This window comes from Eptatretus burgeri, chromosome 2 (genome assembly GCF_056783735.1).
Source record: "Eptatretus burgeri isolate ZD-2024b chromosome 2, Ebu_testis_v1, whole genome shotgun sequence".
Lineage (NCBI taxonomy): Eukaryota > Metazoa > Chordata > Myxini > Myxiniformes > Myxinidae > Eptatretus > Eptatretus burgeri.
Genome location: NC_140962.1, coordinates 48,471,185 through 48,497,926, shown reverse-complemented (window position 1 = coordinate 48,497,926; position 26,742 = coordinate 48,471,185). Strand labels below are relative to the sequence as shown.

Sequence of the window (26,742 nt, the reverse complement as noted above, 5' to 3'; positions counted from 1 at the left end):
GGTGTTGAGCAGAACTCAATAACTTTAATTCATCATTAAATATCAATACCTTTTCCTGAACAAGATGAAATATTACTGGTTGTTCTGTTGGAATAAGTCCTGCTTTGGTTTTTTAATCTGCTGAATATTCATTGTTTTGAAGAGCATTCACAATATAATCAGGGGGTTGATTAATATCTTCCAGTTGTTGAAATAATCCTTCATCATCATATTCTTATTCTCCGAAACGCTCTAATTCTTCCTCCGTCATTTGACTGAAATCTTTGAACGTTTGAAGTTTTTTCGGAGTATATTCGATTGTGGGAATTGTGGAAACATCAACAATTTTTTATTGGGAAGTTTTTAAAAGTGGTTTAAAAAATTTATCTTGTTTTCTTTCAAATGCTTCTTCACCCGTTAGTTTCTGTCTGCGTTTCTTCTTTATGTCTTCCTGTTGTTTTACAACTTTTGAAACCAACTCTTGATGCTCCTTAAATCTTCTTGCTCTTTCTTTCACATCCATTTATTTATTGGAAAATATCATTTAATGAATTGTAAAGATCACCAGGGAAATTTTCGTTTTCTTTAAATATTTCATCAAATTCTTTATTAACATGAACACTAGTTGTTCACTAGTTGAACGCTAGTTATTAAGTGGAAAAAAGTTGGAGGATAAAATGGTTTTAAGCACAGATTCACCTATAAATTAAACGAAATTTTCATCAAGAACATTTTATTTGAAACAAAGTTTTATTATATAAAACACCTTCAAACCAACAAACACACATTCAATATTTTCAGACAAATATATCCACTTGACCAAGAAACAAAACATTGTGATAGATGTGATCATGATATTCTTAAATTTTTAAAAATAATAAACACCTTCAATCACGCAAACATAAGAACAATGAAGAAAGGGAAGCTAAATTCTCCATTGAAAACACTGATGGGGCATTTAACGGGAATATAAAAATAAGATTGTTTCGTTTTCAAGACCCTGGACCATCTTCAATCATGTAAGCTGTTGATATGGTTAAACAAAGTATTGAAACCATAATTAAAAACACATGAAGTGAAATGAAAACTTTTAAGTTTTATATGGGAGTAAAATTGAAAATGGTAAGACAAGACGATGAAACTACTCCCAAAATGAGGACAAACCCTCACTTAATCTCATCATTTCAAGATTTTGTAAGATGTGATGTTTACGATGAACTCCAGAGACAAGAACAAGATGTTGATAACACTGTGGTAGGTCGTGGATTTACTATTACAAAAATAATCTTTTTAAATATACACATCTTAAAATCAGATCCTCTTCAAGCTTCTTCTTGTATTGATTTACCAAAAGAGATAAAACTTAAGAAAGCGGTTGTCAATATTCAAAACAAAGATAATAAATGTTTTCTATGGTCTGTTCTTGCTCACTTACATCCTCCACAATGGAATCCTGAAAGGGTTGAACATTATAAGAAATACGAGAATACATTAAATGTTAAAGATTTAAAGTTAACAATGTCATTGAGAGATATTCCTAAATTTGAGAAAATGAATAATCCATCTGTTAATGTATATGGATTAACGGATACAAACAAAGTTCAGATATTAAAAATTTCAAACACCTATAAAAATGATGAAACACATGTTGACCTTCTCCACTTTACTTCAAAGGAAAAATCACATAATGCTTTCATCAAAAATTTCTCAAGATTAACCAAATCACAACTATATAAGAGAAAATGTAAAACGTATCCTTGAAAGAGATGTCTCAACTCCTTTCACACAAAATAACGATTAAATCAACATTCGAAATATTGTAGTAATCATAAATCAACCGAAATCAATTTCCCAAAAGCAGGTTCAAACATATCATTGAAAGATTTTAACAAATCTATAAAACATCCATTTGTGATTCATGCTGATTTTTAAAGTATCCTTGAAAATTACCCCCGTGTGGGGGTGACGGTCATCTCTATAATACCACAAGTTCTCAATGTTCAGTTATGACCGAAGACTACTGCGCAGTTCTACTGCACAGCTCGAACTGCACAGTTTGGTTAAAGATGACTCGGCATTTTGGCGCGTGCGCGCGCGCGCACGAAATTATATTTTGAAAATAAATGCCGACGTTTACATTTCGGGTTTTGAAACTTTTACACCTTCGGCAGAAAATGTATAAATATACAAGGTCAGCTGCTCTGCAATGACACCATTCACTAACTTTTACCATGCCCAGTAGAGAATATATAGCCTCCTGAAGGTAGGGCAGTTTTTGCAAACTTTGAAGTCACGTGACGCAAAAACGAAAGCGAAATTCGAAAATCCGTCCTGACCAAATTTAGATATTGTCCCATACATTCATATGCCACAATCAAATTCAAGATCGCTTGAGAAATGTAGGAGGAGATAGATTTTGAAAATCGTCATTTTCGCATTTTTTGCCAGCTTTGAAGTCACTTGACATGAAAACGAAAGCGAATATCTAAAATCCGGCCTGACCACATTTAGATATTGTCCCATAGATTCATATGCTACAATCAAATTCAAGATCGTTTGAGAAATGGCGGAAGAGATAGAATTTGAAAATCGTCATTTTCGCAACTTCAAAGGCCTCGTGACCTTGACCTTGACCTTCGGTGACCTTGAAAGTCAGAGCATCGTGTACGTCTCATCGACCTCTATCAGGATCACTAATGACCAGATCTCCCGCTTCAACTTCATTGTGAATGGACGGACGGATCGAAGGACACGACACCCATATTATTAGGTCATGCTCGAAGAGATGACCTAAAAAGATAGACTGTTTCTCCAAATCCAAATAAATCATACACAAATACATTCCAAAAACATACTCCTTGTGGTTTCTGTTATTATATCAAATCATCTGTTGGTGATGAAAAAAACAAGTTTGAACTTTATGGAGGAGAAGATGCCTCAGAGTTTGTAAGACAATTGGAAAAAGACTGTACAAGACTCAGAGAAATAATGGATAAAACCTCCAAACCAATGTCATTAACAAAGGGAGAGAAAAAGGAATTTAGAAAGAACAGTATCTGTCATATTTGTGAGGAGAAAATTGAGGGAGACGTCAAGATTAGGGATCACTGTCATCTCACTGGTAAATATAGAGGTCCAGCTCATTCCCGTTGCAATCTTAATTACAAGCCTCCAAACTTTATTCCTGTCTTTCTTCACAACAATGCTCACTATGACACACATCTATTTATAAATGGACTTTCAAAGACATCTGGAGATATATCTGCCATTCCAAACACATCAAAAATACATCTCATTCACAAAAACAATTCATACATCCCCCATAACCCATATCAGATTTCTTGACACATACAAGTTAATGTCAAGTCCATTATCTAACTTGGTATCAAATATTAAAAAATTCCCGAATCTTAAATCACATGTCTCAAATCAAGAAGAGATTGATCTCTTATCACAAAAGGGAATATATCCGTATTACTATATTGATTCATTTGAGAAGTTAAACGAAACACAACTTCCTTCAAGGGAAAGTTTCTACAGAAAGTTAAATAAAACTCATATTTCCGATAGAGATAATACACAAGCTAAAAAGGTTTGGGAGAAGTTTAATATAAAGAATCTTGGAGAATATCATGATTTGTATCTTAAAACTGATGTATTGTTATTGGTTGATGTGTTTGAAACTTTTAGAACAGTCTGTCATCTATCTATAATTCCAGAAATCTCTGTGTGTCTCTCTGTCTGTCTGTCTGTCTGCAACAGCTGTTTCTCGACAACCACTGGTCCGATCTAATTGAAACTTGCCAGGTATATTGCTGGGGCCCTGTGGATGTGCCTTTAAGGTTTGATATTAATTGGACAAGTGGTTCCCAAGTTATGGCCATTTATTTACCAAACCAATGACAGGACACGGTGCTATGGCATCACGATTGACGTCACATTTCTTTTTTTTCTTTTTTTTGCACGTACGGGCCCGCACTAGTAATAAAAATTCTTCTGGATTAGACCCCATTCACTATTACATAGCCCCGTGCTTGCCTTGGAATTCTATGCTAAAAATGACAAAACAAAATTTGGAATTAATCAGTGATAAAGATATGCTTTTAATGATAGAGGAGGAATATCTCATGTATGTTCCAAGAGATATGCTAAAGCTAAAGCAAATAGCAAATAACAAATATCTTCCTGATTATAATAAGAATGAGGACAACTCTTACCTGATGTATTATGATGCTAACAATTTGTGTGGGTGCATGTCTCAATCTTTACCTTCAGGAAAACTTAAATGGGTTAAAGAAAAACATTATGAAAAAGTTTTACTTGACATTGTTATCTCCTCTCAAAAAGAATTAGATGAACCTGAAGTTGGATATTATTTTGAGGTGGATTTAAAATATCCAGAAGAACTTCATAACAAACATAAAGACCTACCTTATGCCCCTGATAAAGAATGGTTAAGTGATTACCAACAGTCATTTAATATAAAAGGTAAATCTCCAGAAAAAGTACTCACAACATTAAATGATAAAGAAAGTTATGTTTTACATCAAAGGAACTTGAGACATTATTTATCTGCTGGGTTGAGAGTGAGAAAAGTTAATCGAATTTTGAAATTTAAACAAAGTCATTGGTTAAAGAAATATATTGATTTTAATACAAAAAGGAGAACAGAAGCAAAAACAGATTTTGAGAAGGACTTTTATAAATTAATGAATAATGCTGTATTTGGAAAGACTATAGAAATGTTAGGAATTGACAAAACAGAAGACTTTCTACATCTTGGAAACAGGCTTCAAAGTTAATTAATAGACCAAGTTTTGAACGAGCGGAGGTGTTTTCAGAGAACTTTTGTGCTATTCATTTGAAAAAAGAGAGTATTGAAATGGATAAACCTATTTATATCGGAACATCAGTTCTTGACTTGTCAAAGTTGTTAATGTATGACTATGACTATTACTATAATAATTAACCTCCACCATCTTCGAAGATGGATGGCGGTTACTGTTTTCACCCCTTTCTGTTTGTTACTTACGAAATCTAAAGATTTCGTAAGTATATTGATGCCTTCCGTTTCTGTTTGTTTGTTTGTTTGTTTGTAGGCACGATAACTCGAGAACGGAAGAAGCTACCAATATCAAATTACACCACGTGATTCAGGAGGGTGATGGCTAGTGCTGATTAGATTTTGGTCAAAATCGGTCAAAGGTCATGGTCATGGTGAGGTCAAATATTCGATTTTTGATGGTTTGGTACAGATAACTCGAGAACGGAAGAAGCTACCAATGTCAAATTACACCACGTGATTCAGGAGGGTGATGGCTAGTGCTGATTAGATTTTGGTCAAAATTGGTCAAAGGTCAAGGTCACAGTGAGGTCAAACATCCAAAAAATGATAACTCGAGAACAGAAGAAGCTTCCAATGTCAAATTACACCACATGATTCAGGAGGGTGGTGGCTCACGCTTATTAGATTTTGGTCAAAATCGGTCAAAGGTCAAGGTCACAGTGAGGTCAAACATCCAAAACATTCAATTTTTGATGGTTTGGTACAGAATCATCGTAGAAACTTCTGGTTTGTTTCGCTACCTTCTCAAGAGACAGCTTTTATTAGACAAGGTCAGAGGTCAAGTTGACAATTTCGTAAGTACCAGTCTATGACTGCTTGTTTGTTTGTTTGTGAACAGTATTACGGAAAAACTCCTCGACGGATTTCGACGAAACTTGGAGGGGGGGTAGGTATGGTCCAAGGATCATGCCTTTAAATTTTGGACTTGGTCCCCCCCCCCCCCAAAAAAATTTAGAGAAAAAAAATTTTTTTTTTTGCATTTCTACATGTTTTAAGTGATTTCCACCCCCCCCCAAAAAAAAATTGTTAGAGAAAAATTTTTGCAACTTTTTTTTTCAACTAAATTTCGATTTTTTTTTTTTTTTTTCCATTTTTACATGTTTTAAGTGATTTCCAACCCCCCCGCCCCAAAAAAAAAAATGTTGGAGAAAAGAACTATAACTCTCAGCACTGTTGACATCATATTTAATGAATAAGATATAAGATTCACTTGAGTGACCCAGCAGTATTGGCGGCGGAGGTTTTGCACTCTCCCGAGTGCTCCCCCTCTTGTTTAAAATTAAAGTATTAGGATAATGTGTCATTGTTATATATGGATACAGATAGTTTTATATTAGAAATTAAGACAAGTGATGTATATGAGGATATTATTGATAATATTGATATATATGATGCAAGTAATTATAAGTCTGATCAGGTCAGGTCAGGTATGGGAGCATGTGCCAGAACAGTGCGTCGCTGCGTCCACTTTCCACCGGTACTCCAGGGCCTCCGTCTGGCAATCCCCCAGGCAGATGCCAGGCCCATCCCCATTTCCTTGAGATGATGGTCAACCTGTTGCAACCATGAGGCACGTGGTCGGCCCACTGGCCTCCTCCACTCATGAGACTCCCTCGCTGAGAGAATCTGGTGAGCAGGATCAGAGTCAGGAAAACGAGCCACATGTCCATACACCCGCAACTGACGCTCACGGACTATGCAGGTAACAAATCTCATCCGAGTCTCTCTCAGCAACCGCTCGTTGGACACAAAATCCGACCAGCGATAGCCAAGGATTCTCCGAAGAGACCTGGTACCAAAGGAATTAAGTCTCCGTCTCAGATCTTTGGTCAGAGTCCAAGTCTCGCACCCATAGAGCAAGACTGGAAGTACCAAGGACCTGAAGACTCGGACTTTCGTCCTCCCGCACAGGTACCGGCAGCGCCACACCCCATGATCCAGTGAATCCATGACTCCCCAGGCCCGACCCAGACGTCTATTGACCTCTGACTCGCAGCCAGCAGAGACATGAATATCACTGCCAAGGTAAGTGAATCTCTCCACGACCTCAACATCCTCACCACAAACAGACACAGACAGGACAGCAGCATCCAAGATGTCACCAAAAGCCTGGATCTTAGTTTTGACCCAAGAAACCCGTAATCCCAACGGCTCCGACTCCTCATTCAGCACCTCGAGGGCCCCCAAGAGGATGTCTAAACTCTCCGCAAAGATGACTGCATCATCTGCAAAATCAAGGTCCAAGATCTTGACATTCCCAAACGATGCACCGCAACTTGATCTTTTTTTTTTTTTTTTTTTTTTTTTTTTTTGTATACCTTGGTCGAGGCTCGTATGAGAGCTAACACACAACTCACAGCAAGGAGGCATGAGACAAGAGGGGCGGGAGTGGAAGGGACAAAACAGTGGGGAACAGACACATTAGGTGAACTGTGGAAGGGAGAGGGATGGGGATGGGACTGGGAACATGGCGAAGAGAAGATGGACATTACAGGGACTTTCAGGAAGGAAAGCAGGAGAATTGAAGGAAGTGGGCTTGGGTGGATTATCGGGGGTAGAAAAGATCGAGGATTTGGATGGGGGAAGATAAGAGGTGGTGGTGAACAGCTGTTTTGAAAGCCTGGAGGGAAGAATGGGAAAGAATAGAGTGAGGAAGTTTATTCCAAAGGCGGGAAAAAAGAGGAATGAAAGAGTGAAGATGAGCAGTGATTCGTGATTTTGGTAGTTTTACCAGAAGGGGGTTGTTGGCGGACCTTGAGCGCCCTGTGGAAATGTGGTTGGGACAAATCGCAGAGAGAGCAGGGGGGGCAAGGCTGGAGAGGAGTCGGTAGAAGACAGAAAGACCACCGACCAACCTGCGGTGATTGAGTGAGAGGCCCAAAGACTCAGCTTCATTGCGGGAGATGCCAATGATCTTAAAAGCCCTGGTTTCGACAGCGTGAAGTCGAGAAAGGTGGGAGGCAGGAGCACCAGCCCAGAGGGGAGAGCAGTACTCCATCAGGCTACGGACAAAAGCTTTGTAAGTAGTCAGGAGCTCAAGAGGGCCGAGGAAGGACTTTGCACGACGGAGGATTCCCAGTCGGCGACTGGCTTTTGAGGCAAGGTTGGAAATGTGACTTTCCCAGGAAAGGTCATGGCAGATAGTGAGACCCAGAAGCTTGAAAGAAAAGACTTCTTCCAGGACTCTCCGACGTCCTCCCTAAAATCCAGTCCATACAAGTGCTGAAAAGTGTGGGGGCAAGTACACATCCCTGACGAACTCCAGTAACAACTGGAAATAAGTCAGAGATGGTACCACCACACTTCACAGCACTCTCAGTACCAGAGTAGAGTTCAGACATCAGATCGATCAGTTTTGGTGGCACCCCACGAAGACCAAAAATCCTCCAGAGGACATCCCGATTCACTGAATCGAACGCTTTACAGAGATCAACAAAGGCTGCAAGCAGCCCCTGCCGAAACTCTCGTCTGCGTTCGGTGAGGACACGAAGGGCAAGGATACGGTCAATCGTTGACCTCTTTGGTGTAAAGCCTGACTGCTCTGGACGCTGGTGCTCAAGCAGATGGTGGCGAACCCTATCAAGTATTATCCGAACAAAGACCTTGCCCGGCACTGAGAGCAGCGTCACCCCTCGGTAGTTGTTGCAGTCTTGGCGATCACCCTTCCCTTTCCAGAGAGGGACAACAAGGCCCCTCTTCCAGTTAGTTGGGATGATGCCTGTGTTCCAGGCAGAGCACAAAACTGCATGCAACGACACGAGTGCAGCATTTCCACCAGCCTTGAGAAGTTCGGCATGGATGCCACAGATCCCTGGAGCTTTGCCCCGTTTCAACTGGTTCACCGCAGCCTGTGTTTCCACAAGCGAAGGTGGACCACAGTTGATTTGAGGGTCAGCAACAGGGATTGTAACACCCTTGACGTCCAACTCGATAGTTGGGGGATCAGCCTGGTACAACCGCTCAAAGTAACCGGCCCAGCGGGCCTTCACTTCAGACTCTTCTGTCAAGAGCCTACCACTCTCTGCTCGAACTGTAGTGCTCCGAGGGATGGGCTTGGATGAACGTAATGCGCGAATTCCCCTGTAAGCGGGACGAGAATCACCTGTCCACAGGTGATGCTCTACCCCCTCACAGATTCCTCGCACATAGGCCTCCTTGTCCACCCTCAGTGCACGTACAGTTTTACGCCTCAGCTCCCTGAACAGCTCAGCTCTGCCATTCAGCCTGGCCCTGCGACTCTGGTCAATGGTATCCAGTGTCCCTTGAGAGACAAAATTCTTTTTTGCCCTGCGGTGAGCTCCAAGGCATCCACCGGCAACACCAAGGACGGTGGTGTTGAAGGCGCTCCACAACTCTTCAGGACCCCCCAAAGCACCCAGACCCCCCAAGTGTCCACTCAGCCTGTTCGCAAACTCCTCAGCTACTCTCTCATCCCTAAGTCTGATAGTATGTTGTTTTCATTAAAGAACTAGAACGGGCACTCAGTAGAGCGCATACCTTCGCCAACGCTACATTTTGCCCCACCCCCCCAAGAAACCGTTGATTGTGAGGGTGTTTAATCCCATACCACATCTGCCATCTCATATGTGTTATGATGGCTTAAAAACATGAAATTTCCTGTGTCATATCGTATATCACAAGATTGGGCATTGAATTCACAACATTTTGGCATTGGTTGCATGCAAATTGGATAAAAATCGACCGCACTATGGCAAAATGACGATTTTGACCTTTTCATGACCTTGACCTTTGTACTCTTAATTTTGTAATTGGTATTAGAGTGTGGGGAACAGAACAGTCAACATTTTGGTGTTGGTTTCATGCAAATCGGATAAGAATTGACCGTGTTATGACTAAAACCGCACATTTTGCAATTTCGTGACCCCCCCCCCCGACCTTTGACTCCCAACCGCTAATAAGGGTTATTACGTCATTGTGTCATGTCATATATCACAAGATGGGACATTGAATTCTGAACATTTTGGCATTAGTTGCATGCAAATTGGATACAAATTGACCGCGCTATGGTAAAAAGAAGATTTTTACCTTTTCATGACCATGACCTTGACCTTTGACCCGATCGCTCCCAAAATCTAATCAAATGGTCCTCGGATAATAACCAATCATCCCACCAAATTTTCTGTGATTCAGTTCAATACTTTTGAAGTTATGCGAATAACAAACACACATATTCACAAATAAACAAATAAATAAATACACAGCGATCAAAGCATAACCTTGGCAACAAAGTTTGCGAAGGTAATAAAAAGGTTATTGGTAAGTTTAAGGATGATAGTACAGTAGATTAAGTCAACATTTCACCAGAATCGTTCAAAATGTGAAAAAGTGTGAAAACTGGTATACATGACTACTTTCATATGCTCTTTCATATAAGAGCAGGACACACATGATCAGACTTCAATTACGGCCGCTATCTTGAATTTCAAAATGGCCACCACCGAAAACTATTTTTACAATATCTTGGTCACCAAGAGGCCTAAGCACTTGAATAAAGAGTCTAATCCAATGTTTTTTTACATTCAAGGAATCCAATAAACACTTATAATGCTCCGTTTTCAGTCTTTCTGCTTTAAAATCGAAATGAGACCCTTTCATGAACAACTAAATACTTAAAAGTGTTTGCTCAATGTTTGATATACAAATGCGATGAGCGTGTAGATATGGCTTTATCCAATTTAATTTTCAATATAATGTTTTGAATGTTTTGAAAGATGTTATAATTCTTTGAAAGGTGTTATAATGTTATCATCATATAATGTTTTGAAAGGTGTTATAATTCTAAGAGTCTCTGTCATTCGCTCTGAAACTATGGTCCGCGGTTGTTCCAGCAGTCAGTCGATCCATGCATTCCTGAGAATGTCCTTGTGCGTGGGTCAATCACTGTCACTCTTTGCATGCATGAATATGATCTGTATTGCAATTGATGCACTAAAAATCAGTTGCTGTCTGAAAATAATGATATGTATGCATGTATAGATGTGTATAAGCAGAAATATATGTTGTAAATTGTAATGGTGGTGGACTAATTTTTTCCCCCTTTTTTCAGGACATTTGATACGGTGATACCATTGCATTGACATGCTATAACGATGTCCAAAAAGTGCAAGATAATCAATGCTGGTGAAGGTGCATCTTCTAAAAGACAATGCCCAGAGAAAACAGCCTTGATTGACTGGAAATTGTGTGCAATTTGTCAACAGAACACCGAAGAAATGCTTGTTAATCCCAGCATAGCTAAATATAGAGGAAGTGATAAAGAATGTGGCTACAAACTATTTGCTGATAATATTTTGGAGTTTCATCAAATTGATGCCTTACCAGAGGATATTGACGTTGTGAAGTGGGACAGTGGAGATGGCATTTAAGCCACGCTCAGAACAAACCAGGCAGTATGGCACAAAAGCTGCAGAAACAGGTTTGACAAACAAAAGCTCCAACATGCTCAGAAAAAGAAGTCAAAAGAAAACCCGGAATATGAGACAAGTCCTGTTAAGACCAGGCAACGCAGCGTGGGTTCAATGGCAAGGACATCTAATTGTTTATTTTGTGAAGAAGATGACACAAATGAGTATCTCCATGACGCAAGGACTGACAAAATTGATATTCGAGTTCGTCGATATGCACATGTGTTACAAGATAGGAAACTGTTGGGAAAGCTCTCCAAAGGTGACATGCATGCCTTAGATGCTAGGTATCATCTATCATGTCTGACTTCCGTCACCAACCGTGTGCAAAAACATAATGCTCAGCATGTAAGAGACACCCAAAGCACTAAAGTCGATAGTCTAATACTTGGTGAGCTAGTCTCGTACATAGAAGAATTCCGCCAAGATGAAACGTTGCCAGTCTTCAGATTGCCAGATATGGGGTGACTTTACAAGTCCAGATTAAGAGAAGAAGATCCAGACTTTTCTGGATAGGTCAATGCAACATGATTGAAGGAGAGACTGTTATGCTTAATCCCAGATATGAGAGCTCAAAATCAAGGAAGAGATGTGGTTCTCATGTTTAATTCCGACATTGGAGAAGCGATTAAAATAGCTTGCGATGATGATGATGATGATGATGTTGATGACGATGATGCAGCAATCCACTTAGTTTGTGCAGCACAAATATTGAGGAAGGACATTTTCGCCAACGAATATGCTTTTGATGGATCCATGAAACCTGGATGTGAAAATGATGTTGTCCCAGAAAGTGTCCTAGCTCGTGTCAGAATGATCCTGAGAGGACCAAGTATCCAACATCAAAAGCAAGCATCAGATGCCTCAACAAAAACAGCCTTATCTCTGTCTGAGCTAATAGTGTTCAACACAAAGAAAACCTGTAGAGATTCATCTGGATCTCAATCGTGGCATGTAAAAACAAGAGAGACACCACTTGTCATATATACGGGTCTAAAGCTTCATGCTAAAACAAGACAGAGAGGGCTAATTGATAAACTATCCAGTCGTGGTATGTGTATATCATATGAAAGAACACAAGAAATAACAACAAGCCTTGCAAACAGTGTCTGTGCTCAGTTCGACCGAGATGGCTGCATTTGTCCTTCAAGATTGAAGAGTGATGTATTCACTGTTGGGGCTGTTGATAATATTGACCACAATCCAACATCGTGGAATGTGATTGGGCTCCTTTCATGGGACAGCCATTTCTATCATCCAGTTTTCGACACAAGACAAACCAGGAATCAATAGAGATCCAGTACTCATCACCACAGACGTTGCCAAGAAAAAAAGCATCTCTCTTGCCAGTAGAATATTCAGAAGTAGCACCAGCAGGTCTGCCACAAACTGACTTGTATGCACCAGTTGTTGCAGGTCAAGTAAAAGCTGAATCAAGCGTCATGTCCGCATCCAGAGAGAAAGAAGACGGCTGGTTGAGTGCAATGTTAGAACTTGTATCAAACAAGACGGATCTTGATACCAAAGACTTTGTCTCATGGGCAGCTTACCATGCCAATAGGCAATCAGCTGAGATCAGACCAGTGTCACCCATTGCGTTGATGCCTTTATTCACAGAACCAGCACATACGCCAGCTATGATAGCACATGCTATGCGTCTCGTGGCAAGGACGATTCAGCATTTGCACCCTGATCAAATACCTGTGATAACCATGTATCAGCCATTATATTCCATTGCGAAACAAATCCGGTGGGCAGGGCCATACAATTTTGGCGAGGATAAATTTGTGGTGGTAATGGGACGTCTCCACATAAAGATGAATGTGTTGAAATTACTCGGAAATTTCCTCAGTGGTAGTGGATGGACAGCAGTTCTTGTGCAGTCTGAAGTCACAACCTCTGGTCAAGCTGATGATATATTGAACGGTTCGCATGTCACCAGGTCTCGCTATGTACACCAAGTAATGGCAGCAGCTTTGCACCTCCTTCGGAAATCTGCGTACATCACATATGCCAAATCACTTGGGCCAGATGATGACACAATGGATTTTGAAACTTGGCATCAAGTCAATTTCAGTAAGGTTCCTCAATTCCAATACTGGGCTTTGGTTCTGGATCTTGAACTTCTACTCTTGCAATTTGTGCATTCTCTGCATGAAGCAAACTTTGAGTTGTACGTTCAGTACCGTGGACAAATTGTTCCATGGATGTTTTCTTTGGATCATACAAATTGTGCAAGATGGCTCCCTATCCATATCAAGGACATGGTACAGCTTCGTCAGAAAGTGCCGTCAGTTCATGAGCAATTTGAGAAGGGTAACTTTGTGGTGCAGAGATCACCTCACACTTTCTCTACTATGGCTATGGACCAAGCCCACGAACAGATGAATGATCACATCAAAGGAGATGGCGGTGTGATTGCAATCACTGATAATCCTTCTGCTTTGATCAAGTGGATTACAGCTGGTCCTGAAGTGGCTCGAATCATCGACGAGTTTGAGAATTCATTTGGAATTACTTCCACAAAATCTACAGAGCACCATGATCAGGGACAATCCACTCAGTTGAAATTTGCCCAACACATCAAAGCTGTGGTTGCAACATTTGAAGAATTAGGTAATCCCTTCACAGAAGATACAAATGATCTGATCATGCTGGACACAAAGGAGATGATGACAGAAGATGCAATCTTTAGGCTGAGGAATGTGGAAGCAAATGGGCAGTCAAAATATGACACATATGCTGCTGAACGCTTGTAGCAGCGAGTAAAACCAATTTCAGACATCATACCAAAGAACAACATGGCTCCCTTCCACAAGACTTCACCCTCAAAACACTCCAGAACATCACACCAAATTAGGACTCTGAAAAGCAACTGTGAGTTGTTTGGCAGAATGTACATATATTGTCAGTCCCGAGAAGGGGACATGAATGAATTCTTCAGTCATGAAAACCAGGGATCACCACCTTCTCTATCAGACATGGGAGAACTGAGGCAGTGTACTAAATCAGACCTTATTGGACGTTTTGACAAGCTGGCTACTAGTACGGCTTCTGAGTGTGGTACACCAGAGGTAGATGCCAAGATTCTCGATGGATCTGTTATAGTCAATATGCTGCTTCCTAAGTCCTGCTCAACATTCGGAGACTATGCTGAAAATGTGTTCTTGCCTTATGTTCTGAGAAACCTGCAAAACACAAAACGTCTGGATGTTATATGGGATCGGTATATTGACAACAGTTTGAAGAGTTCAATGAGAAAGAGGAGGGAACGGAGAGTCGCATTATTGTCACAAATTCTACACCAATTCCGCAGAACTGGCAGAGCTTTCTTCGCGTGGACCAAAATAAGAGTGAGCTGAATCATTACCTGTCACAGTGCGTCGCTAAGTTATCCACACAAGAGAAAGAGCTATATAGCACACAAGATACCAATGTCATCTCTTTCCAAGAGTGCAACATAGAATCTTCTCTAGCTCCATGCAACCATGAAGAAGCCGATACGAGGTTATTCTTGCATGCTCTCCATTGTGCACAAAATGGCCATCACAGAATCCTGATCAGGTCAGTCGACACTGACGTTGTTGTCCTTGCAATTGCCATATTTCACGCTTTATCCCTTGACGAACTATGGGTTGCATATGGAGTCAAGAAACGCTACAGGTTAATACCGGCTCACATGATTGCAAACAGTCTTGGTGAAAATAAGGCCAAAGCTCTTCTGTTCTTCCATGCCTTCACTGGCTGTGACACATTGTCGTCATTCAGGGTTATTGGAAAGAAAACCGCTTGGGACACCTCGACCAATTTCCCTGCTATAACGGACACTTTCTTGAGTTTATCCCAAGAGCCTTCATCAGTCTCAGATGAGAATGTGTGTCAACTGGAAAGGTTCGTCATACGTCTTTATGATAGAACCAGTGAATGCACCGAGGTGAATCAGGCAAGGAAGCTTCTTTTCGCGAAAGGAAGACAAATAGATCGCCTACCCCCCACAAAGGCAGCCCTCACGGAACATATCAAGAGGTCGACATACCAGGCAGGACACATCTGAGGCCAAGCGCTGATATCTAAGCAGCAGTTACCAAGCCCATGCGACTGGGGATGGACGAAGAACGCAATTGAACAGTGGATACCTTTCTGGACAGCACTTGCCGAGGCGGCCAAATCCTTCACAGAGCTGATCAAATGCGGCTGCAAAAAGGCATGCAGACCACCATGCAAATGTTTCTGTGCATCTCTCCCGTGCATTGAACTTTGCCATTGTGTAGGAACATGTTATCAGACAGATTGAAGTCAGAACTGTATCGAGACCAGATAAACTATACTTGGGACAGTGTATATGTCATTTTAAAGCAGAAAGACTGACAATAGAGCATTTTAAGTGTGTTTATTGGATTCCTTGTGTGTGAAAACATTGGCTTAGACTCTTTATTCATTTTTCTGGGTCTCTTGGTGACCGAGATATCGTAAATTATTATTTTCGGTGGCAGCCATTTTGAAATTAAAGATGGCGGCCGTAAATGCATTCTGATCAGGTGTGTCCTGCTCTTATATGAAAGAACATATAAAATGGACATGTATGCCAATTTTCACACTTTTTCCACAATCTGAACGGTTTTTCTTTAATCTACTGTGCTATGAGTTGGGTGTAAAAGTCATGAGTGAATTTGTGGGTTTGAGATCAAAGTCTTATGCTTTTATGTATATTGATAATAATAACATTGAAAGGTATGATAAGAAGCTAAAGGGAATAAAGAAAAATATAATCAAGGAAACAATAAACTTTAAACATTATTACAACTGTTTAACCTTAAAGAAGGAAGAGTATAGAAAAATGAATACAATAAGAAGTTATAAACATCAATTATATACAGAAGAGATAAATAAGAAAGCATTAGGAGCTTTTGATGATAAAAGATATATTTTAGAGAATGGAATCAAGAGTATACCTTATGGTTATAAGTACAAGTGTTAAGGGGCGTCTTTTTACTGATTTATAAATGATAGAACCAAGCAATAACCAAACCAGAGTGGAGATGTAATCAGCCTTGGTATTTAAATGGGAAACACAACAAATGTGAGAAATATCAAATAAGTCTTATTGAAGAAATAACCGGGGTAGAAGTAAATAAAACAAATAAGCGGATAAGTTTAATTACAAATAAGTTGGAGGATGTCAAGAAAAAAATTAATATCCTTGAATGGACTGAAAACTTTGATGGTTATCAATTGAACAATGGAAAAACAATTTACTACAATCTCAAAATGATATGTGGATCAGGAGGTGGTCAAACAAGAGCATTGAGAGAAGTTTATCATTTTATTTCTGCCCAACAAAGACACATAAACCAAGAACTAAGTTCCAAAATAATATTTGTGAATATACTCGATGGTGATGAATGTAATCGGAAAATTAATTTATTACTTCGAATGGAACATGAACAAATATTCATTGGATCACTCTTTGAGTGGAATGAAAATATAAAAGGAATTCAGTTAGTCTCAATTTAACATGTGCTCAATGGGACTGAGATCAGCCTCCTCTTTTGACCTGATAGGGAGAGTCAGAGGGTGGGTGGGGGGAAAATCATTCTCCTGTTTAGGGTTTTTTTAGGGGTTGTCAGAGTTTCCCCGATTCATTTGTATGGGAGGGGGAGAAATCAGTCTCCTGTTTTGGGTTTTCTGGGGTTAATTCAGAGTTATCCTCCTTTTCCCCATTCATTTGCATGGATGCCTCAGAAGCCCCATTTATCCTCTACTACAGTGCAACATGTTATAATTGGTTGTTAATGACAATGACAGTTTGAGTCTATGGTTAGATGGAGGTGCTGTGTCACGAACATGTCTGCAAGGTAATGTTTATCGCATAATTTATTATCATATAAAGTGATGCATGATTAAAGTTAGTCATATGTCGTAATACTTTAAATAAAAGTAATAATTCAATAAGTTTGAATGAGGATATTGCATTGCTGTGTTGTCTGACTGTCTGGACACAACTTTGAGGTTGCAGGTCCATTGATGTTGAGTAATCTACTGATGTGGACCTACGACCGGGGTTGTGGATCTGCCGTTTGGAGAGGTTCTGGGTTGAAAGGATCGAAACCTCGATGAAAAACGGTGCCCAGCTGATGAACCGGGCAGTTGGGAAATCAGTAAATTGCTTATAAGTTAAGGTTATAACGTCAAATAAAATAGCTTTTGTAATAAGTACTTACCAGGGAAAAGAAAAAGATATATATATATATATAGATTATTATGTCTGGCTTTTTTCTTGGGACTATGGTGCAGTAATTGGTGTTTAGTTTAATATCCTGGTCCATTCTGTTCTTGATCTTCCACAAGCCTCAACTTTGAAAACAATAAGTAACCTTTCCAAGCTACTTCTTTCCTTATTACTTTGCATCATTTGTGTACAATTTGCTCTTCTTCCCACTTCGAGTTTAACTTGTCTCCATGTCTTTCCCACATGCACATCCCGTAGATGGCATGGACATGTTGGTTGTTTTACTTTTCAAAGTTAATCGAACTCATGGACACGGTAAGGAATGGCACATGCCAGTTCGTAATTGTAAATGTACTTTGTGACAAATCGTCCTCACAATGGGAACCCTTTGGAACAATTGTAGCATTCTAAACTGCACACCATCTGAGCTAAACATAAAGGGTGGGAGATTAAATTTAGAGAATGGAGGAGAGGAGAGTGATTTCTAGAAAAAAGCACCAACCATATTTGCATTTTAAATCATTTCTCTTGCACATGCATTTGTGCCTTCAGCCATCAGCAAGACTAAATCAGCTTCAATACAGAGCTTACAGTGCAATCTTGACATTATTTAACAGCAGATAGCCTGAAAGGCACCAAGAAAGCAAAGCAAAGTTGAATGATTCATTTCTATAACCCAACACATCATTTTATAAGTATTAGGCTGAAGATGAACGGGAATTGTGGGTCAGAAAGGGGAATGTATGTGGCAAATGAGTTACAAGGGTGAGTCCAAAATTCCACCATTTTACACACACACACACACACACACACACACACACACACACACACACACACACACACACACACACACACACACACACACACACACACACACACACACACACCTTTGGATATATTTAATTTCAGGGTTGAGTGAGTAACACAGGACATTGTTTATGAGATGTGCATTGCAGTCTTACAGATGTCTCCTTTGTTGTTGTTCAGGTGTTTTTTGTATTGCGCAAGAAACACTCGCAGATCTCCTTCCTGCACGTCTATCACCATACCATTATGCCACTGACCTGGTGGTTTGGTGTCAAGTTTGTTGCAGGTGGATGCTATACAATACTACGTTCTGTTCTGGTTCTCAAATGTGGAGCAATTAATTGTCAGTCGCTTCTGATGCAAGTCGGTGCATTTCCTTGTTGTTTGCTTGTTTTATTTGAAGACCATTCATCTGACATTTTTTTTATTTTGACTAGCGAATGCAATCTGTTGCTTCATTGATATGAATATTAAGGGGGGATGAAGGAGAGCAAGAGAGGGGAGAGAGAAGGGGGAGAGGGAGAGAGAGAGGGAGGAGGGGAGGGAGAGAGAAAGAAGAAGAAAGAGGAGGAGGAGGGGAGGCTTGAGAGAGAGAGGAGGAGAGGAGAGGGGGTGGATTCTTTTTGTTGTCACACCCAGTTTGAGATACATCCAAGAGACAGTTCACACATTGATGAATCAACATGCCTGTGAAACCAGGATGACAGTTTAGCTTGGGTTTGAATCTTCACCCAGCTATCGAGAGCTTAGAGCAGGCATGCATATGTCTCGGCTATCCTGCTGTGATGTGGCAATTTCATTGCTTTGTAACATCTGAAAATATTTTTTACTCATTGTAATCATCTAACGTATTGTTGCGGCGCTGGCGGCCAAGGTTAATCCACCCCGACCAAATTTGTGGTGACGGGTGGTTAACACACACCAGCACTGGATGGCCGAGCTTCTCCCTTAGAGGTCTCCAGCTGAGACTCTCGGAGATGAATGCGCGCGCGTGGGAAAACAGTTAAGCACTGCACCAGGACAGCACAAGGGGTGAGGCACAATGGCGGTGTGACGGGTGCACAGAAATGGATGCACAGGGGGTTTATACTTGAATCCCTTGACAAATCCACGTATACAGCTACTTAAAATGAACACATTTAATGGAAATAGACATATTTACAATTGACAAGAATCAGAATATAATCATACATGAAGTAAATAAATCTGAAAGTGTAAATTGAGGTGCCTCTTATCTACACACAGACTTAAATACAGACAAGGGGGGACAAAATAAAAGAAAATCCTTCCTTTATTCTGATACCGAGCTTAGCCCATAGATAGTCTTTCTTGAACTTGGAATTGAGGCGCTTCTATTTGCAAGTATAGACGCACGCAAAATGGCACCAAGCTGCTCCCTCACAGCAGGAATGTGCAGCAGGAACATTCGTCAGGCAATTCATGAGTGGTATTGAACACCAAGGCTCAGAGACCCCGTGCAACTGCTTCATGCGTCGATCGTCCTCACCAACCCACTATTTGGCATACATGAGGCTCAGGGACCATTCCTCATGACCCAACCAAGAGCCAAAGGCCAGCATCTTGCTTCACCACGCAAGCCAACTCGCCTCGACATGAACACAAGAATCGTGCCATCTTCTTCATGCGTCAAAGGAAAGCCAGCCGTAAAGCCCCGTTCTTATTGGCCATCTCCTAGCTACATTCTCTTGATCGCGTGCATCCCTCACTCTGCACTCAACCATTCCTCTTCACACTAACCTCATGCGTGCACTCTCCCGATGTCTCACCTCTGACTGACGTCACACCGAACCCTGGTTTCCTCCTCCGGGGCGTGGCTTGCTCGCACGAAACCCGGGAAGGCGGGGCCTCCATCTGCTCAGCACGTTTGACTAATTTCTGACGTCACACCCATCAATCATCAGCCTCGGGGACGTGATTTCGCCTGCCGTCACTCTTGGATGCGGGGGCTTCTGCCTGCTCCGCACATTTGGCTCGCTTGCAAATGCAAAAATGTAGGAATAGTTTACGGGGGGGGGCGGGGGGAGCAATCACATACTGGGGGAACTTGTTCTTAATCTCTGTCTAATTAACACAGCACTTCCCCCCCCCCACCCCGTGTGGTGACACGTAACACTTAAGCTCACAGTTTCCCCACTTAATTACATCGAGATGTCTCCTACACGTCCACAGACCAAACAACTCCATTCTATCCAAACTTTTCTATTAAATCCTTCCATCTGCCCCCACAAGCGTAACAGTATTTTGCCTTCCCAACTCTGGATATGTCCTCATGGTGAACCGAGTTGTGGTATTGCCATGGTAGCTTGTCGGCACCAACTGACTTAAGCACTTGAGCAAGCACTCCAATTAAATAGTTGTAGAAACTTTTAAAAACAAAAAGTTTCGTTTTTTTTATATGTATGTATCTATCTATGTCGAAGTGATGGGTCGTATAATGAAAGAAGGTTGTACAAAAAGGAAAAACATCGAAATAAAATTGCGCATTTTTATCAAGTAAGGAAGCAAGGCACCACATGACAACACAAGGCCCAATGCAGGCAAGTAGGGCCTGAACTTTGTTCAACTTGATCGATATATTCAGTGATGGTGCGAATACTTTTGCCATGTATGGCTATGGCTTGAGAACTAACAACCAAGCAGCTTGTTTAACACTCGCCAAGTGGTTGAAGCACTCCAAAGAAATGGTTCATAAGGAAAGGCAGGCTTCTCAAGCAATTGGCGATCGCTGATCGGTCATATAAACATCATGCACCCAGACACTCGGAATGTCAAGCAATGTCCGAATTGGACAAATGAACCCTTTTTTTTTAAAGCAATCGGAACTGTAGTATGCATCATAAAAATTTAACTGAAGTCGATAAAAGTTTAAATTTTGAAATTTGGCAAAGATGAAGGGATTCCAGATGTTAAAGTGCATGCGGAAATGAAGTAAAGCCACAAATGCTGGCATCTTCAGGCGTTTATAGGCGTTGCAATGTATGCAGCAATTTTTGTAAGTACGAGTACATGTGGGCCCGTACGTGCATGCCCGTACGTGTGGGCCCATACGTGTGTGGCCGTTCGTGCAAAAAAAAAAAAAAAAACTGGATTGGGGCATTGTTTTGATTATATCGGACCAACCGTATCATAAATGGCCATAACTTGGGAAACACTTGGGAAGCAGCTGAAACAGATGAAGAATAATGATATCAAACTTTGAAAAGGCACATACTCAGGTCCCAGCATCAATTGTGACATCATATCAAAAAAAAAAAAACAGGAAGCATTGTGACGTCATTCGTGATGTCATAGCACTGTGTCCTGTCATTGGTTAACAGATAAATGGCCGTAACTTGGGAACCGCTCATCCGATTATCAAACCTTGAAAAGGCACATCCTTGGGTCTCCAGCGATATTCCTGGCAAGTTTCAATTAGATCGGACCAGTGGTCGTCGAGAAACGGCGGTTGCAGACACACATACAGACAGACAGACACACAGAGATTGCTGAAATTATAGATAGACTAGTACGTGCCCGTAAAAAAACAAAATAATAATAAAAAATAAATAAATATTCCAACCACGAGCAAGAAACAACAACCACACAGGCCGTTTCTTCGCTCTCGCGTGCCCGTACGTGCGTGGCCCGGAAGTTCGCATATCACAGTTACGATTATTCGCAATTTAGGTTTTAATGGCCAATTATTCAATTTGTGCCAACGTATTTTAACTTTTTGCAATGTCGTGACAAGGAAAAACAAAAAGAGAAGAGAGAGAAAAAAATTTACTTCCTGGTTTGGAGCATACCAGCACTCTGATGTTACCAAAATTTATGCACCGTCTAATATGAAAACGATCATAACTTGGGGCATTGTGTTTATAAATGCGCATAAGAAATCGAGAAATTATTAGAATACACGAAGTCATCACTCTCCGGAAGCCCGTACGTTGTAACCCGTAATGGGGAACGCGGCTGAGCTTCCCTTCCCCCATCGGCCACGCCCACGCAACAACATGTCTTGTCATTGGTTTGGTAAATAAATGGCCATAACTTGGGAACCACTTGTCCGATTAATATCAAACCTTGAAAAGGCACATCCTCAGGTCCCCAGCAATATACCTGGCAAGTTTCAATTAGATCGGACCAATGGTTGTTGAGAAACAGCGGTCACACTCACACACACACACACACACACACACACACACACACACACACACACACACACACACACACACACACACACACACACACACACACACACTGCTGGAATTATAGATGGATAATAATATGGAATAGGCAAAGCCGAGAAGCGAATGTAGAATTCTTCTTGGATGGATGATGATCAGGCATTCAATATGAGTGAGGAAAGTGGAGGGGAAAAAAAAAAAAAACTTTATCATGAAGAAACCATTGTGGCCTGTTCCAAGTCGAGGCATCGTCGAGGCCAAAAAAAAAATGGCGAATTAAGACCCCAGCAAGGGACAGTGAGGTGAACAAGGATAACACCATAACAAAGGATAAATAATTAATCCTGTTCACTACATTCAAAAGGGGTGTTTACATTAACCTAAACACCCAGTTTTCATTCACGCACTCTCTTGGAGTTCCCTTGGTATGCATGCAAAATTTGGTGCTGCTTGGTTTCATGGTTTTGGAGTTGAGGATACGGACTGACACACTGACATTTATTAGAAAAGATATAGAAATTTATACGGTTGGAAAGCTAGTAATCGATTTCCTTAGCTGGGGATACCCAGGGTCAGGTTGAAAAGAGCAATACATGACAGTTATTTTACTTCCTCAAAATATTTGTTTGGCAGGGGTCAGTGGTTAAACCACTTGCATTATTCTCTGAATAAGCAAAAGTCACAAGTCGTCTCCCAGTTCTAAATTGTGGTGGAAAGGGGGGGGGGTATTTTGTGCCCATGATCTGACACTGGGTACCCCCATCATGCATGTAAAATTTGTTGTTGATCAGCCCAGCCATTTTCAATTCCATGATCATGAGATGTACCTTCAGAGAATTGTCTTATTTTAGTTAGATATTCCTTTCTCTCAATCTGTGTGAATTGTTTGTACCGCTCTCAATATGGGTTCACCGCCTCACACTTGGCCACTGACTGTTGGTGATTGTTATAACCTTGTGTGCACTTTGTCCACAGGGGGTCTTGGTTCTTTCCATGGATGGGTGAACTCACTTGTGCACATAATCATGTACACTTACTATGGATTGGCAGCCGCGGGTCCGGCCTATCGAAAGTACTTGTGGTGGAAAAAGTATATGACCATGATGCAGCTGGTAAGAAAACGGCATCTGTGGCAGTTTGGATTCGCTTGCCTTTGCAGTAATGGTTTCTGTTTGTAGGTTTTCCTTTTGTTTTGTCATACATTTGTTTCATAGTAGCAGAGTACCCACCCTACGGGTGATCTCTAAGCATGCAACACGTTCTTCTGACACACACCTTTATTTGGGCGGTGTATAGGCAACTGACAACTCTGTATCGGCAAAAAAAAGCCTGGGTTACGTACATGAAATAAATACAGACTGTTTATAATTCAAAACACCTCACTGCACTGGAAAACATGGGGGTGGGAATACAGGACTGTAAATGGTGGAGACTTGTAATACCCTCCCCCACCTGGAGGCATTGCCACACGATACATATTTACATGGAGAACTTGCGTCCTCACTCCCTCCCCTCCCCCAAGACCGTCGGCAAGGATAAAAACACCTCTCTACATTAATTGGGGTCATGCTGATCCTATGTATCAAGTCTGGATGTAATCAGCCCAGAACATTAGGAGCAGTGCGACAAACACACAAACACTTGTCCATGAATTATAGTAAGGATTCATGGGGCTGAACTTTAAGTTCACATGGACTTTAGTCCGGTGAGCTTATATGATCGAGCAGTGTCCACAGGTGAGTGATTGAGTCAGTCAGTCAGTCACAGTCAGTAAACACTTCAGTCATTGCTTGAACCAAACACACAATTTTGATGAAACTTGGCCACAAGCTTCATATCTGATGCTTAACGAAGGTGTATCGACTGCATCAAAATCTGTGCTCATTATTGGGATCTAGGTATTTGAGGGGGGGGGGCTTGATCCCCAAAAATAGGTATTTGCTCTCTTCTTCGAAACTACACATGCAATTTCAATGAAACTTGACCACAACCTTCATCACCCATGATGTACTAAAGTTTGTTCATGCCATTAAAAAAAATCAGGGTCTAAAGGGATCTGAGGGAGGGTTTGAGTGTCTGATGCTCCTGATCCAGGGGAGCTTCAAGATGCGGTCCTAGTTTTAGTTTGTTTGCTCATTTGTTTATGCAATTAGACTCACTTTTAATGTGTCAGACATGCCATTCAGTTAATTGTTCATGTGGTTAAAAATGGAGACTTGTGAAAAATGATTTTTTTTTCCAGGGCCTTGGATGCATTCAATTGGATATTCCACATCTTTTAAGGAGTGCACGTAGTTGGGACACTTTGCTTAATGTCTACATATGTAATGCTTATATCCCAAGATTAGAGTATGGGTTGGAGAGTGATTTTTGTGTGTTATTCTCCAAGAAAACAAAACCAGGACAGTCAAACTTGGTGTAGAGCTTGTGACGAGTTATTTTGCTGGTTTATATAACATTTTGATTGCTTTTGAAAGTTGTAAAAAAATAATGACAAAACAAATCTCCCTGCAGGTGCAGTTTGTGGTGGTGGAATTGCATATCCTGCAATACTTCTTCATGAAAGATTGTGCCTACTCCTTCCCAATCTTCCTCTACATTATCTTGTTGTCTGGCTTCATCTTCTTGGTGCTCTTCCTCAACTTCTGGTACCAAACATACACAAAGGGCCCCCGACCGACCTGTTCAATGTCATCCAATGGAGACATCCAGCCTAATAGGCTGGCCAACGGTGCTCTGCATAAGGACAAATGGCACTGAGGCCTTGTGATCAAACGGTGGGGGGGGGAGGGGGGGAGAGGGAGAGGGAGAGAGTCGTGGGGCGTATTGGGGGATTGAGGGCAGGGAAATGGAGTTGAAGCAACAGGTGGAATGAGACCCGAATTGGAGGAAATGCAAAATGCTTACAAACTTTTAAATCCCACTCGTTCTGTAGTTCTTTGCAGTTATTTGTTTGGTAATGAAGAATTTGTGGTTTAAACATACACATTGATTGAGCAGAAGTTAGTTCTTTGGGTTGGAAAGAGCAATACATGATAAGTTTTGAGCTGGGGATTTGGGGTGGGGGGGGGGTATCAGTTAAAATGTATAAATAATCATTCCAGAAGCTTTTCCAAGCCACTTAAGAGACTGTGTTGGATTAAAAAATGCTGTAGTGGATGTGCACTGACGGTGGTTAAGGTTGTGCTGCTTACCTTTTCCAGCCAAGATGGTCTAGTTTTGAGGAAGTAACACTTAGTTGCAACCCGAGGGTTGCAAGCTTTAAAATCCAACCTTGCCAAAATGTTCACTGAACAGTTGACCACCAAAATATTTTTTTTAAGAATGGGAATGTGGTTTGAGTTAAAGCTGTTTCCTTGAGTAATCTTTGGTGTGAGGAAATGTCTCAATGAGGATTTGAAAACCGATTTTTATTTTATCAGTCCAAGGAGCAAGAACTTTTCTCAGGTTCAGATGTGTGTGCCATGTACTCAAAATGCCCTCCAAGGCTGTTTGAGTAAATTGTAGATGGTCAAATATTTCTTCAAACGTTTAAAAAAAAAATAGAAAAGAAAAAGCATCAGATGAAAACAAACTTGTGCCTTTTCAATTGATATATATATACACACACATCAAAGGCTTTTTGTTTATCGAATAATATAAAGATTCAATGAAAGAGAACCATTGTCTCTTCATAAGTATTTTGAATGTCCTCCTTTTGTACCTTGTGATAAAGATCACTGTATTATGCCAGCACGACAGCACACTTTTAATTCTTAATTAATCGAATTGACAGCCAATATTCACAGCAATTTCCTGCAAGAAAACGCTTCTTCATCATCTTCTTCTTCCCAACACAAACTTGTCATCGTCAAACCAAAATTTGTTTGTGTGAATGATGGCGATTTGTGTAACTTTACCCCCTTGGTTAGTAAATACGCTGAGGGTTCCTTTTCATTTAATGTGTTTAAACCTCGATCTAAAAGCTGATAAAAGCATTTGTGTAGTTTTGCTTATTTTTGAGATCTGTGCCTTTAATCATTTGTGCCATTCGACACACATCTGCCATGTTATACTAATAGACCCAAGCCTGCTGCAGATCTTGGTCGGCAGCTTCCAATGATACCCCATGAGGACCAGGGAAATGGCCGGTAATGACTGGCACTGTCAGGTAACTCCATGGATGGTTTGTTCTCGAAAGAACCCATCTGAGGGGAAAAACAGTGAAGAATCGGAAGTGATTACGCCAGTGAATTAAATAATTTGATGTATTGAGACCTGCAAACTGCT

At 40.8% G+C, this 26,742-nt stretch overlaps 1 protein-coding gene across 2 annotated transcripts in view; it reads left to right on the top strand.

Moving 5' to 3' along the window:
- ELOVL7 (ELOVL fatty acid elongase 7) overlaps positions 1 to 26,133 on the top strand; it is a 79,237-nt gene extending 53,104 nt beyond the window's left edge. For both annotated transcript variants that reach the window (XM_085869250.1, XM_085869251.1), the window contains exons 5-8: positions 17,738 to 17,794; positions 18,467 to 18,572; positions 23,449 to 23,585; positions 24,988 to 26,133. In XM_085869250.1, the coding sequence (XP_085725376.1) occupies positions 17,738 to 17,794; positions 18,467 to 18,572; positions 23,449 to 23,585; positions 24,988 to 25,233 (546 nt within the window). In that variant the 3' untranslated portion in view covers positions 25,234 to 26,133. The remainder of the gene's footprint in view (positions 1 to 17,737; positions 17,795 to 18,466; positions 18,573 to 23,448; positions 23,586 to 24,987) is intronic.
- The last annotated feature ends 609 nt before the right edge of the window (positions 26,134 to 26,742 follow it).